At 49.1% G+C, this 14,749-nt stretch overlaps 4 protein-coding genes across 4 annotated transcripts; 2 read left to right on the top strand and 2 right to left on the bottom strand.

The window, feature by feature from the left end:
* The first annotated feature begins 137 nt into the window (after positions 1 to 137).
* C8Q69DRAFT_72482 (fungal-specific transcription factor domain-containing protein) lies at positions 138 to 3,592 on the top strand. The gene is made up of 3 exons (XM_028633960.1): positions 138 to 685; positions 750 to 1,337; positions 1,425 to 3,592. The coding sequence occupies exons 1-3, from the start codon at positions 469 to 471 to the stop codon at positions 3,461 to 3,463; spliced, it is 2,844 nt and encodes a 947-aa protein (XP_028482474.1). The 5' UTR covers positions 138 to 468; the 3' UTR covers positions 3,464 to 3,592.
* Positions 3,593 to 3,720: 128 nt separating this feature from the next.
* Positions 3,721 to 5,114, bottom strand: C8Q69DRAFT_406854 (hypothetical protein; the record flags this gene model as incomplete). Its single annotated transcript, XM_028628136.1, has 3 exons — positions 3,721 to 4,397; positions 4,464 to 4,794; positions 4,890 to 5,114. The coding sequence occupies 3 exons, from the start codon at positions 5,112 to 5,114 to the stop codon at positions 3,721 to 3,723; spliced, it is 1,233 nt and encodes a 410-aa protein (XP_028482473.1).
* Positions 5,115 to 6,800: 1,686 nt separating this feature from the next.
* On the top strand, positions 6,801 to 11,694 carry C8Q69DRAFT_476505 (xanthine dehydrogenase). Its single transcript, XM_028631262.1, has 5 exons — positions 6,801 to 7,323; positions 7,388 to 7,481; positions 7,535 to 9,715; positions 9,765 to 10,944; positions 11,017 to 11,694. Exons 1-5 carry the CDS (start codon positions 6,990 to 6,992, stop codon positions 11,554 to 11,556), a joined length of 4,329 nt encoding a protein of 1,442 aa, XP_028482472.1. The 5' UTR covers positions 6,801 to 6,989; the 3' UTR covers positions 11,557 to 11,694.
* A 12-nt stretch (positions 11,695 to 11,706) lies between these two features.
* C8Q69DRAFT_476504 (FAD binding domain-containing protein) lies at positions 11,707 to 14,472 on the bottom strand. Its single transcript, XM_028631261.1, has 6 exons — positions 14,055 to 14,472; positions 13,802 to 13,976; positions 13,326 to 13,689; positions 13,035 to 13,262; positions 12,890 to 12,972; positions 11,707 to 12,826 (listed from the first exon to the last, which is right to left on the bottom strand). Exons 1-6 carry the CDS (start codon positions 14,207 to 14,209, stop codon positions 11,918 to 11,920), a joined length of 1,914 nt encoding a protein of 637 aa, XP_028482471.1. The 5' UTR covers positions 14,210 to 14,472; the 3' UTR covers positions 11,707 to 11,917.
* Positions 14,473 to 14,749: the final 277 nt, after the last annotated feature.

Raw genomic sequence — 14,749 nt, 5'->3', positions numbered from 1 at the left:
GGAATAGGCAATGGTCGCCCCGAGAAAGCGTGGCAAATTGGCAATAAACACGAAGAAGATTGTCCATCCACGGCGTCCTTACGCACACGCACGTCTATCCCAGTGCCCACTGCCCACTCCACGATAGAACGCCACGATCCTTATCAACAACACCCGGCACGAGGCCAATCTGCTTCCAACGGCATTCGGCCGAAGTGTGACTCGCCGAAAACACTACTCTTTGGGATCGGCTGGACTACAAACATGTTCGTCCTTCTCCGCAAGCTTGGACGCCTCCTCTTCCTGCACCTTTTCCATGCGGGGGCGTTGGACCACGAAGGATGAAAGTTTAGTCTACGATATCAGCGCTGGCTGATTCTTTTGTCTTTTTTTTTTTTTTTTGTTCTGAAATCTAGATCTCTGCTCGATTCCTCACGTACTTCACGGAGACCAAGCAAATAAGTCGACATTGAATGTGCATGAAGTATAATGGCCTCCTCTGCTAGTGTCAAACGGACCGGATCGCAGACGACTCCGAGCACTCCCTCGAAGTTGCAGCTCATTAAATCGCACGTCTGTGATTTCCCGGGCTGTGGAAAGACCTTCACGAGAGCCGAGCATCTACGCAGGCACGCGCTGAACCATCAGCAGGATGATAATTCGTGCGAACGGTGTGGTGTTCATTTCACCCGTCCGGACCTTCTGGGTAGGTTCTACAAGTACAATCAATCGCACTTCGTTGCGGGACTTCCCACTTACGGTGGAGATAGGTCGACACATGATGCGTCACGCGAAAAGAGACGAAGAAGCTGGAGGTCCAGGATTGGGGGTGCTGGAGACGCGCAAACGCACTCGTCGAGCACCAGATGGGACGATTGTGACCAGACCAACGAAGAAGCAGGCAAAAGCGGCCGCGGCAGCGGCCGCTGCTGCCTCTCAGACGAGAGATAACTATATGTCTTCATCATCATCAACCCAAAGCTCATGCGGAGCCAGCATGACTTCGGAAAGTCGACGCATGGATGCGGAATCGATGACTACGCCTAGTTCACACTGCGCATCTAGTCGAGGGGGAGAACACAAACAGAACAATGACCAGCCTCCACTTGGAGCTCCAGTGTCTCCTCCTCGGTCGACTCATGATTCCGGTTCTAGTATCCGTATGGAGAGCAACCTTGCAGGGTCCTGCGATACAATGAACAGCCCAGAGCCATTCCTGGCTCCGATGGTCCCTGGTGGCCCTTACGAACCATATGTGGAACCTCTCCCAGGACAATTCGATGCCGCAGATGGCTCATGGCAAACCCACTCTGGTGGACTTGACAGTATCAACGATGACTTTTTCAATCTGGATACAGGTAGGTGATATATCGCGTTCCGGGCCGCTGTTCCTCCTTTGGTATAGTCATCATCAAGTGCTCCAAATTCGCTAACCAACGGTATAGCTACCTCATTCAACATGCCCTTCGCTGCCACCCTGAACTATAACTGGTTGTTCGACGTGTCCTCGCTTGACGATGCATTCAGCCATGCTGATATCCCGTTGACGACAGACATGGCAAACTTCGCCGAGCCGGTCCCTGACATGTGGTCTCAGCCGTTTCTTCGAGCGGACGGGCAGTTGCTGGAGACAGCAATATCGCCGGGAAATGGTGACTCCTTCTTCGACGTAAACATGAGCCCAAACTTCGGAAGAAATACCGCCGCCTTTCAAGAAAGCTCTCTAGAACATGGCCGTGGAGATCTTCGTGACCAGGAAGGCCCTGTCGAAACGGACTCCTCCAGGTCAGCGCCAACTTATGAAGCTCCTGTGTCAGAGAGCGAGAGCAAACAGATACCTGATTTCTCGAACCTTGATTGGATGGGACCAGTTGAGCAAACAGGCATTGGAAACAGTCTTCCTCGTCTCAATGAGGATGCGAGGGCGGGAATTCTCAGCATAGTGTCCCAGTCGCATCCGACAACGCCTGAAGGCACACGTATCGACATCTCCTCGCACCTTCTTACATTGTCAGCATTGCAAGAGTACTGCGACTTGTTCTTTACACGCTTCAATACGTCATATCCTCTTATACATCAAGCCACATTTGATCCCAATACAGCTGATCGGATCTTCTTGGCCGCTATACTCTCGCTAGGTGCCACCTACAGTAGCCGGGAAGCTCATCAGCTGGCAGTTCGGATACACGATACTCTTCGAAACCACCTTTTTGCTCATGCAGCGTTTTCCGCCCAGCCAGACCTCTGGTTGTTGCAGACTATGCTTCTGATTGATTGCTTCGGAAAATTGAGGGCTGGTCAGAAACAGCGCGATATGGCGCAATTATTCCATTGCGTCCTTATCAAGCTCATCCGGAGAAGCGACTGTCCAATTATCAAAACAGCTGGGGCCACTGAACGGCCGGAGGATATTGAGACGGCATGGAGGAATGCAATGAATGCGGAACAACGCAAACGACTGGCAATGCACTGCTTCATGTGGGACACCCAGCATGCGGTTCTTTTCTCGCAGTCTCTATGTATGTCTGCTTTCGAAATCCGCTCATCTTTGCCTTGCGATACTGCGTCCTGGGAGGCCCCGTCGGCGGAAGAGTGGTTCAAGTGCTCTGTGAGAGAAGGGACGCACCCTCCGTTCTTGTCTGTTCTGAAGGCATATATCACTCCCAGTGCGATGCCACGTCCTCGTCATCTCAATGCCATGGCGAGGATATTCTTACTCCATGGTCTCATGTCAGTCTCTTCTGATCTCAAGCGTCGCGATCAAACAACATTGCGATCAGGGACACCAGACCTCGCTGGAGCTTGGAAGGCACGTATGGGACGATCCTACGACCTTTGGAAAGCGGACTTCGATGCCGACTGTATGACTATGAAGCTCAACCAGAGAGCGGACCTGCGCAAATTTACAGGCCTCAAAACTGCCAGTCACGTTCTCTATCATGCTGCGCACATTACATTGAATGTCGAAGTGCTGGACTTGCAGATCTATGCTGGCGCACCGCATATTCTAGGCCGTATTGTCACTGCTTCTGACTTCGAGCGCTCCCAGCGGATTGTGACGCGATGGGTAAACGAGGACCCAAGGTCTGCTTCCAAGGCTGCAAGGCATGCCTCTTATATCTTGCAAGATGCTGTCATGAACCTGAATGACTGGGACGACACCGAGGTCTTCCATTATTCTTGGTGTCTTTATTTGGCCACATTAACTTGCTGGGCCTTCCATCTCCCTACCTCCACTTCTGGCGAGAGGAGACTTCCCTCGGCCGATGGCGTCGATGCCAAAAATGAGATGGCTGCCATGTTGATTGGCATGACCACATGTAACAGTCTCGAGGAGTTGTCCGCCCTGGCAGGCCGTTTTGACACCACGGGGCTAACCGCCATAATGGCGAAACAGCTTGCGACGGTGCGATGGGCGGTGGTCCACGACGCGATGAAGGTACTATTACATCTGTCTGAATCACGGAGAGTTGCATACGCATAATGAGTTTATGAAATCTCCTTCCTATATGTCTTTATGGATTCTATATCCGCCATTTATGGTGATATTTGTCGAATTTTCTTATTGTTCAGGTATCTGGCAATATCTATCATTTCTCTTTTTGCGTTTATTCACTTCTTTCTGTAAAATTATCCCCCATTCTTTTTATTTCAGGCTACTGTTTTGGCACATTTGCCTTATTTATCTCTAGGATGGTATCATATCCCGCAAATCTATAATTGCAACAAATTCAAATCCATTCACGCAGTCCCGTTAACCTTTTTGTCCTCATAGAATGTGTAGTCAGTGTATCCCTTCTGTGGAGGGTCAGCACCATAGAAGGTTGACCTGTCATAGGAGTTGAGAGGGAGACCCTCCTTCAAACGCCGTGGAAGGTCTGGGTTCGCAATAAACGAACGACCAAATACGATGGCATCGGCAGCACCGCTCTCCAGTTTGGGCACCGCGTTATCACGGTTGAAGTTACCGGCGGCCAGAAACTTGACGTCAGTCTTCTTCAACACGTTGCGGAAGTGATCGAGGGTGTTTCCAACAATCTTCTTAGGTGCGGTAGCCTCTGCCTCGACGCCTTTTCCAGTGTAGGCAGAAAGAGCATCGAGCTTGGCACTTTCATCCAGAACCTCATCGAAACGGGGCTCGACCATGTGTACGTAGCAGAGACGATTCTCATCTGATAGAGAAGCGATCTGTTCACACAGGTAGATCCAATGTCCGTTGGGGTCGGAGTCGCGGGTGTCCTGGAAATAGTTGTAAGGAGACAGTCGGATACCGGTGCGCTGTGCACCCACTGCCTCCGTGACAGCCTTGATGACTTCCAGAGGGAAGCGGCAGCGGTTCTCAACGCTGCCTCCGTACTCGTCTGTACGAGTGTTGACGTTGTCATGGAGGAACTGATCCAAAAGGTAACCGTTGGCGCCTGGAATAAAGAGTGTAAGCATAAGTCTTTCTCAGTCTGAACAGTAATAGATAAATAAACACATACCATGAATCTCGACACCATCAAAGCCTGCTTCAATGGCCCTCTTCGCAGCCGCAGCAAATTCGGCCACCGTCTCCTTGATTTCCTCGACGGTCATAGCCTTGGGTGGGTTGTCCGCATACTCGGTACCATCCATGGCCTTTCCCGTGATGGGAATGTCTGTCGGGGCCAACGCCTTGCGGCCATCGAGAAACGATGGGCATGAGGCTCGTCCCACATGCCAGAGCTGACAAAATATATAAGCCCCCTTAGCATGGACAGCATCGGTGACACGCTTCCATCCCGCAATCTGAGAAGCGGTGAATATGCCAGGGACGCCGGGATATCCTGCGCACTGATAAGATAAACTTTTTATCAGCTTCCCTATCTTTTTTCACTTCCCCACACTCACTCAATTCTTGAGGGATGCTGGAGGAATGTAAAACTCACGTATCTGCTAATTGGAGTAGCTTCAGTCAACATGAAACCACCCTTGGAAGCACGCTGGCTGTAGTATTCCACCGAGAGGTCATTGGGAACAAACACGCCGTCGGACTCCTTCGTCCCGCGCATCCGAGTCAACGGGGCCAGGACGACGCGGTGTTCGAGATTGAGAGACCCCAGACGGAGGGGTTTAAACAAAACAGTCTCCTGGAGAGGGGTGAAAGTCGCCATCTTCTTTCTGTTGTTATTGTCTTTCCTCTTCTTCTCCTGGTGACTTTCTCCGGTTGTTTCTATTGTTGCTTTTCTCTTCCTCGTGATTGGAGCCAGAGTGATAGAATAGATAGACGAGGCGTTGAACGATATGAATGATAATAGATGAACTAACTTAGTCGCAGTCTTTATAAGATCAAGCAAGAAATGTAGTAACAAAGAGAGAAAGAAAAGAGAGACCGAGACGCGGGACATCAAGCATAAAAGGAGCTATCCCATCCTCTAACTAACTACCTAGTTACTAGGAGCCCTTTGTGTGAGATCGATCCCATCTCCGGTGGATCAGGTCTTAAGGGGTAAGCTCAGACCCGATTTCGCCATCTCTGGTCAAATTTACTACTCTGAATGCTACTGTAAACGACGACCTGGGGTGTTACCGACAGTGGCCACAGTATAGCCTCCTCATTAGAACAAAACGTGCAACGAGAGTGGGCAGACTAAGTAAGTAGTTACCGTTGCGTTGCTACTATGGACCGCATCCACTTTCCTTTGCAGTCAATCGTAGGTGGGATATCCAAGTTTTTTTTTTCTTGCTCTATGAAAACTTGGAGGAATTACCCCTCCATGGAGAACTGTATCTAGTTTTTTTGTTATGAATGGTCTATTGAGTAGAACACAACACTGGTGGTAAAGCCACCTTCATGAGTCATGACTCGAGAATAATAGTGATAATAATAAGTGTATGTTTTCCGCACATAACAACAATCTAAACGGAGATCTGGCTACTGCAATCGATACTGACTCAATATAGTTTACCTAAGGTAGTTACTCAAACATCCGTAACCTTGAAAACGACATGGCTTGTCGGCTGTAGTAGTCACTACGGCTCTACCTCTACTTAACGCTAGTCTACTAGTTCAAACCCCCATCTTTGAGCTCCGTATAAACGCCACGCACTTTTTCCAATCCTCGCACGGCCCAGCTCCTGCCTGATCGGGACTCGGAAACCGTTTCTTATCGCCACGGCGGATCGGCCGTCTTTCTCTTTCTCCGCACTTGAGTGAGTTATTATTATTATTATTATTATTATTATTATTATTATTATTATTATTATTATTATTATTATTATTGAGTCGAACTCGACTGGATCATAACTTGATGCATTATTCTAGTATTAATCTACTGTGTACGGCCGGGGGTTCTAAATAATCACCGACTCTAACCGTGCATTGTTATGTCTATCTACAGGGGAGTAGCTTATCGAGCCCCGTTACAGGTGTCATAGTTGGATTCACCAGCCAATTCACTACTCTACGAGACAAGCAATACAGAAATAACTACAGCATGGCAAGGACGCATGACTGATTGATCTACTCGATACCCTGCCTGATAATAGACGATTGTGCTCTTTGGATCAATCAATCAATTAATCAATCCTGTCTGATCCAAGCAGAGATGAGGTGGCAATCGCCAATAACCCCTAATACGAATAGAAAGCGGACGTGCCGACGCGGGGTGCATTTGATATACATCACTGTTCGCGATTACGGCCAATCTCAAGCCACACAACCTATCTTGATCCTGGACACGGACGCTTTCCATAGGTTCGTCAGATTACGCTCTCGAAATGCAGATAGAACACGAGCTGGGAATGCCAGTTCAGATCGCAATCAATGTATTGGGGCTGGTTTCCCGCTTCCTGGTGCTTCGTACCTTCTTCGTCGTAGATTACTATTCTCTTGGAAACTGCTTCGTTTTGTGTGGATGAGATACCTCTGTCTTGGGTTAAATTGTTGTTACTTTTGGTTATCAGCGAGCTGAGAGCCTGGGAAGAGAACGTCTCCGCCTTCCTATACTATACGTCGTGAGAGTGGTTGGGAAGAGGAAGCCAGAAGGATGGTGCTCCCAGTACCATTGGTGAAGCCTGAGCCCATCAATCTCCCCTCCGCGGAGGAGACAGACAACCTCCAGAAGCTGGTCACGTCGACATATACGACGTCTACGCTCGAGTTTTATCTGAATGGCAGCAAAATCGAGTTACGCAACCCTAATCCGCATTGGACGCTGCTTGATTTCATCCGTTCACAGCATGGCCTGAAGGGCACGAAGCTGGGATGCGGTGAAGGAGGATGTGGTGCCTGTACGGTCGTGCTGCAGGTTGTCGATTCAATGCGTGGTGGGAGAATATGGCATCAGGCTATTAATGCTTGCTTGTATCCACTGGTCGGAGGTACGATGTTCTTCCCTCTACGAAGACGTGGAATAGATATATATACTGACACGTCCCGGTACAGTTGTGGGGAAGCATGTTATCACAGTAGAAGGTTTGGGGAATGTGGATCATCCACATCCTCTACAAGAACGATTGGGGAAGCTGCACGGATCCCAGTATGAACATCGAATATGTTTTCAATCGAGAGATCGCGCACTGACAGTACCAGATGCGGTTTCTGCACACCGGGAATTGTCATGTCCTTATACGCCATAATCAGAAATGCATATGACGCGCAGACAGGGAAATTTAGCCTCTCCGAAGACGATATAGAGATGAGGGGACATTTGGATGGGAATCTGTGCCGCTGCACTGGGTATAAACCAATTCTTCAAGCGGCAAAGACTTTTATTACGGAGGATCTCCGGGGAGAGCTCGCTGATGATGTTTCTCGATCGCGAGAGTTGGATCTAACGCCAAGTTCTCGGGAGGATGATGGCTCTTATGTGGAGGGTTCGTATCCTGGTTCGTCGAAATCGAATGGTTCTTGCGGTAGACCTGGAGGTTGCTGTCGGGACAACCCGTCTATCAAGGGTTGCGGATCAAGCCCTTCTCGATCATCGTCTGGGTCGTCGCCAACGGATGAGACGAGCTCCGCTACGAGTTTGTCGACAGATAGCGGTGAATCTGCAAGAAAGAGCTCGATTCCACAATTTGATTTCAAACCGTACGTGCCATCTACAGAACTCATCTATCCTCCTGGTCTACGGAAACATATCAACCGACCGATCTGTTATGGCGATGAGACTAAAGTCTGGCTACGACCGGTGAACCTGGCGCAGCTTGTCGAGTTACTCTCTATATATCCATCTGCGAAGCTCATTAGCGGGGCCAGCGAAACTCAGATTGAAGTTCGCTTCAAGAATGCTAAATATGCTGTTTCGGTATTCGTATCTGATATCGAAGAATTGAAGCGGATGGATGTCCCAGAGGATGTTTCAAGCATGAAGGAGCTCGTCATTGGAGGGAACACTCCTCTCAGTGATGTGGAATCTGCTTGTTATGGACTCGCGTCCAAGCTTGGACAACAAGGGTCCGTATTTGGCGCTATGGCGAAAGTACTGAGATACTTCGCTGGGCGTCAGATACGTAACGCTGCTTCGCTGGCGGGTAACATAGCGACCGCTTCGCCTATCTCAGACATGAACCCTGTTCTCATGGTGGCGAATGCTAGCGTTGTTGCAGTCAGCAGTAAGGGAGAAGCCACCATACCTATGTCGTCTATGTTCCTGGGGTACCGCAGGACAGCTCTTCCTCCTGGAAGCGTGATAGTCCGAATCCGAGTACCAGTTCCGCCACCTGATGAGATAGAGTTGACTAAATCATATAAACAGGCCAAGAGAAAGGATGATGACATTGCCATCGTCACGGCAGGATTCCGCGTTAGGCTGGATAAACGGGGAATTGTGGAAGACGTCGCTCTAGCGTACGGTGGAATGGCGCCTATGACCGTTATGGCTACGAGTACTTCGACCTTTTTGAAAGGAAAGAAATGGTATTGTCCACAGACTCTGAGTGGCGCACTTGACAGCTTGAAGAGCTCGTTCCAGCTTCCGTATGGAGTCCCAGGCGGCATGGCAACTTATAGAAGGACGCTTGCTCTATCTATGTTCTTCCGTTTCTGGCATGAGGTCGTTGCAGAACTGAAACTGGGTGAAGTTGACCCTGAGCTAGTTGAAGAAATCCACCGGCAGGTCTCATTCGGAAGCAGAGATAACACCAACCCGTACGAGCAGCGTGTTGTAGGAAAGCAGATTCCCCATCTCTCGGGCTTGAAACACACAACCGGTGAGGCGGAATACTTGGATGACATGCCGCATCACGACCGCGAGTTGTACTGTGCGTTGGTTTTGTCCCAGAAAGCGCATGCTATCATCAAGTCAGTGGACTGGACTCCTGCTCTGAAGCCGGGTCTGGCTCTCGGATATATCGACAAGAACAGTATTGATCTGTCAAAGAATGCATGGGGTTCTATTGTCAAAGACGAGCCTTGGTTCGCAGAAGACAAGGTGTACTCTCACGGTCAACCCATTGGCATGGTCTACGCAGAGACAGCATTACAGGCTCAAGCCGCTGCGCGTGCGGTCAGGGTCGAGTACGAGGAGCTGAAACCGATTTTGACAATAGACGAAGCTATTGAGGCGAAGAGCTTCTATGATTACAGCAAGGAGTTGCGCAAAGGTGCACCTCCGGAACAGATGGAGAAGGTATTCTCAGAGTGCGATCGCGTTTTCGAGGGTATCACTCGAATGGGCGGCCAGGAGCACTTCTATCTCGAGACTAATGCTGCCATGGTGATTCCACACGCGGAAGATAACTCCATGGATGTCTGGTCTTCTACCCAGCATACGTGAGTGGCCATCATTACGGCAGTATGGACTAAGCTAACAACATGTTAGAATGGAAACACAAGAGTTAATAAGCAGAGTCACTGGGATTCCGAGCAACCGTATCAATGCTAGGGTCAAGCGTATGGGTGGAGGCTTCGGAGGCAAAGAGTCCAGGAGCATTCAACTTGCGGGACTTCTTGCTATTGCTGCAGTAAAGGAACGTCGACCGATGAGAGCAATGCTGAATCGTGACGAGGATATGATGACGAGCGGTCAAAGACATCCTTTCAAGTGCGTGTGGAAAGTGGGCGTGATGCACGACGGCACCCTCAAAGCTCTCCAGGCCCATTGCTATAACAATGGCGGTTGGTCCCTGGACATGAGTGCATCTGTTATGGATCGATGCATGACACACCTTGACAATTGCTACGAGATTCCGAACGTCCACATCCGTGGATATGTCTGCAAGACCAACATCCACAGTAATACTGCCTTCCGTGGGTTTGGAGCTCCACAAGCCATGTTCTTTGCTGAGACCTACATGCACGCCGTCGCTGAGGGACTGAAGATGAATATTGACGAGCTGCGGTGGAAGAACCTGTATAAACAAGGGAACCGCACGCCTTTCTTGCAGAAGATCGACGAAGACTGGCACGTACCCATGCTATTGGAGCAACTGCGGAAGGAGGCCTCGTATGATGACAGAAAAGCCCAGATAGCAAAGTTTAACTCGAAGAGCAAGTGGAAGAAGCGTGGTATCTGTCTCGTACCCACAAAATTCGGCTTGTCTTTTGCTACCGCCATTCATCTGAATCAGGGTGCTGCTTCAGTGAAGATATACACAGATGGCTCTGTCCTTCTCAGCCATGGTGGTACTGAAATGGGTCAGGGATTGTACACCAAAATGTGCCAAGTGGCCGCCCAAGAGCTGAACGTGCCAATTGAAAACGTCTACACGGCAGACACTTCGACATACCAGGTCCCCAATGCCTCGCCTACAGCCGCGTCCTCTGGAAGTGATCTGAATGGAATGGCTATCAAGAACGCTTGTGATCAACTCAATGCGCGTCTCAAGCCATATTGGGAGAAGTTTGGCCAAGATGCGGACTTCAAGACCATAGCCAACGCGGCCTACCGGGATCGTGTCAATTTGGCAGCTACCGGCCACTGGAGCATGCCTCGCATTGGGTATCAGTTTGGAAACTTCGATCCCGAAACAGTTAAGCCGATGTATTACTATTTCACGCAGGTCAGTCTCAAGTGCTTTATTTTCCTTATCTTTCTTTCCGCATATGAATACGTACTTACGAGATATGAATAGGGAGCCGCATGTACAGAAGTCGAACTAGACCTTCTCACCGGCGACCACACCGTCCTTCGCACAGATATCAAAATGGACGTGGGTCGATCCATCAACCCTGCCATCGACTACGGCCAAGTCGAAGGCGCCTTCGTCCAAGGCCAGGGCCTATTCACCATCGAGGAATCCCTCTGGGCCAACGACGGCAGTGGCCAATTAGTGACCCGCGGCCCTGGCACGTACAAGATCCCAGGATTCAGCGACATCCCGCAAGAGTTCAACGTCAGTTTTCTAAAAGGCGTCTCCTGGCAGAGTCTCCGTTCTATACAGAGTAGTAAAGGAATTGGTGAACCGCCGCTTTTTCTTGGCTCGACTGTCCTCTTCGCTCTGCGCGATGCGTTGGTGCAGGCTAGGAAGCAGAATGGTGTCGTTGAGCCCTTGATGCTCGATTCGCCCGCTACGGTGGAAAGGTTGAGATTGGCTGTGGGCGATGATCTGGTTAAGATGGCGAATGTTGTTCCAAAAGAGGGGGAGAAGCCGTTCTTCGTTGCTGTGTCTTGATGGGCGAGTTTGGAATTTGTCTATGGAGGTATGATGTCAAAGGGAATTTCATCTATTTTGGATATGCCATGTAGTGGTTAGTTAATACAAGATCTGTAAGAGATTCTCGGGGCATATGGATAATTCAAGACAAGTACGAAATATATTTTTCTCTTTCAATGTAGTCCTATTGTCGTAGACCTATCTTTTAGAGATTATTCCTGTACACTTACAACCAGTGCCTGTATATATAGGTGTTACTGAGACACATATCCAGGACAAGAAGTTGACTGAAGCATCTACAGACCTCACTCTCAAAGAAAAGCCAAAAAAATAAATACATATGCTTCCAAAGATGATAATATACCTAACAACCGTTCATTCAACGCTTCAAGAATCCCTCATAATAACCCTGCACCCACTTAGCCGCCTCTTCGCCTGCTCCTGTAACAGAATTATCCCAGACATTCAAACTGCCCACATATCCGTCCGGACGGACGTTCACAATAGCCACTTGATCGGTGCCCAATGCACCAAGGTATGTCTCTGTGCAACTGGGAGATGTCAAGTCATCAGTGTAGAATGTCCACTGGCTAGCCTGTAGCAGGGGAGGAAGATCTGCGATCTCGACTTGTTGTTTCGGGGTCTGCGTGACGAGCGCATATGTGAAGAGTTTAGAGACTGCCGTGTAGCGTTCTGGAACAACGAATGCGTCCTCGGGAGAGGCAATGGGCGGTTGGGCAGCATACGATTTCTCTGCTCGGGCACTGGCGCGAGAGAGGATGGAGGTAGGAGAAGAGAGGGATGCGCAGATAGAGGAAATGAAAGTCTTTGAGGCATGCACGTCCGGAGCGAAGATGTAGATCCGGAACTGGCCTAACATGGGAATATCCAGTTGGAAATCCACCGGGTTCGCGTCCACGTATCGACTCACTCGCGTTGGCGGACTGACCAAAGCGCCGGGTTTCAGAGATCCATTGAACGTTTGGCCCGGGGAGAAGAGGTTCAGAACGTTGTTGGAATATTCAGCGCCTACGCCGGAGATGAATCGGATGTTCTCGTCGAAATTGCGTGCTAGGGCTTCGTCGCTGTCGGCGAAGGCCTTGACGTGCTCTGCGTCGAAGTTTATGAGGTCTTGAGCGATCTTGCGTCTCTCGTGCTCGTATGTTGTGAGTAGAGATCTCTCGGCTACGTCTCGGATGACAAGGTTCAATTTCCAAGCTAGGTTGAAACTGTCGTGCATACTGGTGTTGGCACCTTGGGCGGCGAGAGCGGAGTGAGTGTGACCAGCCTATGTAAGTGGTGTCAGTTTCGAAAAAGGAATCCTTCATGCAGAATGTGTAGATATACTTACATCTCCAGCGATGAACATTTGCAGCTCAGGATCGGAAAAATGGTTCGCAACACGCTGGCTGACGACATAGTTTCCAAACCACTCTGGTTTTTATACTGTTAGCTGCGAACGTGGGTGGGAAAATTTTCGATATTTGAAAGCATACCAATACTCTTCCATTCCATCTTGAATGGGGCCATGATCTCTCTGGCCTTATTCATGACATACTCTGGAGTTGCAAGTGACTTGTCAATTCGCTCACCATCCGTAGCGCTGAGCTCTACATAAAGACGGGTCAAGTTACGTTCACGAGGAATAAAGAGGATAGAGAAGCCATCGTGTGATCGGACTGCCGTCTTGCTCCATAGATCCGGGAAATCAGTTTCAATGACACCTGTAGATGTGTTAGTATTTTAAGTGTTTTAATCTAGGATATATCCCTTTGCCATTGCCTTACCGTCCAGAACACCCCATGAAGCGTTGGTCATTTCTCCCTCGAGCTTAGCACCAGGAATGACTGGTCTCACTTTCGATCTGGCGCCATCGCAGCCTACAAGAAAGTCTGACTTGATGATCTTCTTTGTTCTGTCATTGAGGTCTTCATAGACAATGTCCAGTTTCGAGCCCTCAGCGTCCCTGGAACAGTCGACAAAGGGACTGTTTCTTGTCACCTCTAGGCCGCGCTGTTCCATGTCTTTAATGAGTACATCTTCCAGAATGCCCTGGTGAGCTAGGAGGATATAGGGATCTGATGCCCCGACGTGATCGGGATAGTGGATTTTTCTTCCCGTCCTCCTCAGTGGAGTTGTTGGTGTATTTTCCTTTTTGTAATGTTAGTAACGTTTATAAAGAGGAGCAGGTTCTTTTTATTGTTTTTTTTTTTTTTTTTTTTTTTTTTTTTTTGCAGGACACATCTCCTTATGAGGAACTCACCCAAAAGCAAATATCATAGACCTTACAGCTCTGCTTGAGAAGGGGTTCCACCATTCTCAGCTGTCGAAAGGTCTCGATGGTCTTAGGTTGCATGCCATCTGCCTTACCAGTCGATGTTCGATCAGGTCGATCATCCAGAATTGTAGTCTTGACTCCATATCGAGCGAGATTATTTCTATATCCGGCAGTTAGACAACATAAAACTTCATATTATTTTGAGAAACAGCAGAAAACCAGTAAGGATAGCACCTACGCTAGCATCAAGCCTGACGGCCCAGCTCCCACGACCGTGACATTGGTTGATTGCTCGGTTGCGGATGAATTATTAACGGCTATAAAGCCCTCATCGTCAGCGCCGGGGGCCATGTTGTTCCTTTCTAACTGAGCCTGTGATAAAGTCCGTTTCATGCTCCTGAGAAGTCTATGGAGATAAATAATGCCCCCCTCCTAGGTAGTATTTATGGTGAACTGCTAAGTAGGTCTAAGAGAGGTTCTTAATGTACTATTAGACTATCCCCAACTTTTTCTGGATTCATTTGCCGTCGGAACGAAGAACGTACGATTATCTGCTGGAGTCAAGCGTTTGGCTCGGGTCGAGACAGCTTTCCAATTCCGACGTGTGGTTGGCGATCTGCGTTGATGGGGGTTTAGAGTGGCGTGGAGAGAAGGAGATAGACGGTGGCTGTACTTACAGTATTTCATCCCACTCTTGTCCTCCGCTTCATTATCGTTCGTGATGGCTCCACCCCGCGCCGATTACAAACTCCAAATAGAAAATGGTTTAACGGAATGAACTAGTCAGTCAATCTGCCACGGAGATATCGTAAAATAAAGACTAGGAATAAACTATCTGACGCCTGGTGCGACAGCGGCGGATAAGCCGACCGATATACTTACTGTACATAGAATCATGATCTTCGTATGCGTAAGAAGCAACTGATGTTTTCC

This window comes from Paecilomyces variotii (genome assembly GCF_004022145.1).
Source record: "Paecilomyces variotii strain CBS 101075 chromosome Unknown C8Q69scaffold_11, whole genome shotgun sequence".
Taxonomy (NCBI): domain Eukaryota; kingdom Fungi; phylum Ascomycota; class Eurotiomycetes; order Eurotiales; family Thermoascaceae; genus Paecilomyces; species Paecilomyces variotii.
The sequence above is the reverse complement of the archived record's forward strand: the minus strand, read 5'-3'. Positions and strand labels throughout refer to the sequence as shown.

Coding starts and splice junctions, on each gene's coding strand:
- C8Q69DRAFT_476505 (XM_028631262.1), top strand. CDS start 6,990: ATGGTGCTCCCAGTACCATTGGTGAAGCCTGAGCCCATCAATCTCCCC. Junction 7,482..7,534: donor GGGAAGCTGCACGGATCCCA/GTATGAACATCG, acceptor TGACAGTACCAG/ATGCGGTTTCTGCACACCGG. Junction 9,716..9,764: donor TGGTCTTCTACCCAGCATAC/GTGAGTGGCCAT, acceptor ACAACATGTTAG/AATGGAAACACAAGAGTTAA.
- C8Q69DRAFT_72482 (XM_028633960.1), top strand. CDS start 469: ATGGCCTCCTCTGCTAGTGTCAAACGGACCGGATCGCAGACGACTCCG. Junction 686..749: donor CACCCGTCCGGACCTTCTGG/GTAGGTTCTACA, acceptor CGGTGGAGATAG/GTCGACACATGATGCGTCAC. Junction 1,338..1,424: donor CTTTTTCAATCTGGATACAG/GTAGGTGATATA, acceptor CCAACGGTATAG/CTACCTCATTCAACATGCCC.
- C8Q69DRAFT_476504 (XM_028631261.1), bottom strand. CDS start 14,209: ATGAAACGGACTTTATCACAGGCTCAGTTAGAAAGGAACAACATGGCC. Junction 12,973..13,034: donor GATGGAATGGAAGAGTATTG/GTATGCTTTCAA, acceptor TATAAAAACCAG/AGTGGTTTGGAAACTATGTC. Junction 12,827..12,889: donor AAATGTTCATCGCTGGAGAT/GTAAGTATATCT, acceptor CCACTTACATAG/GCTGGTCACACTCACTCCGC.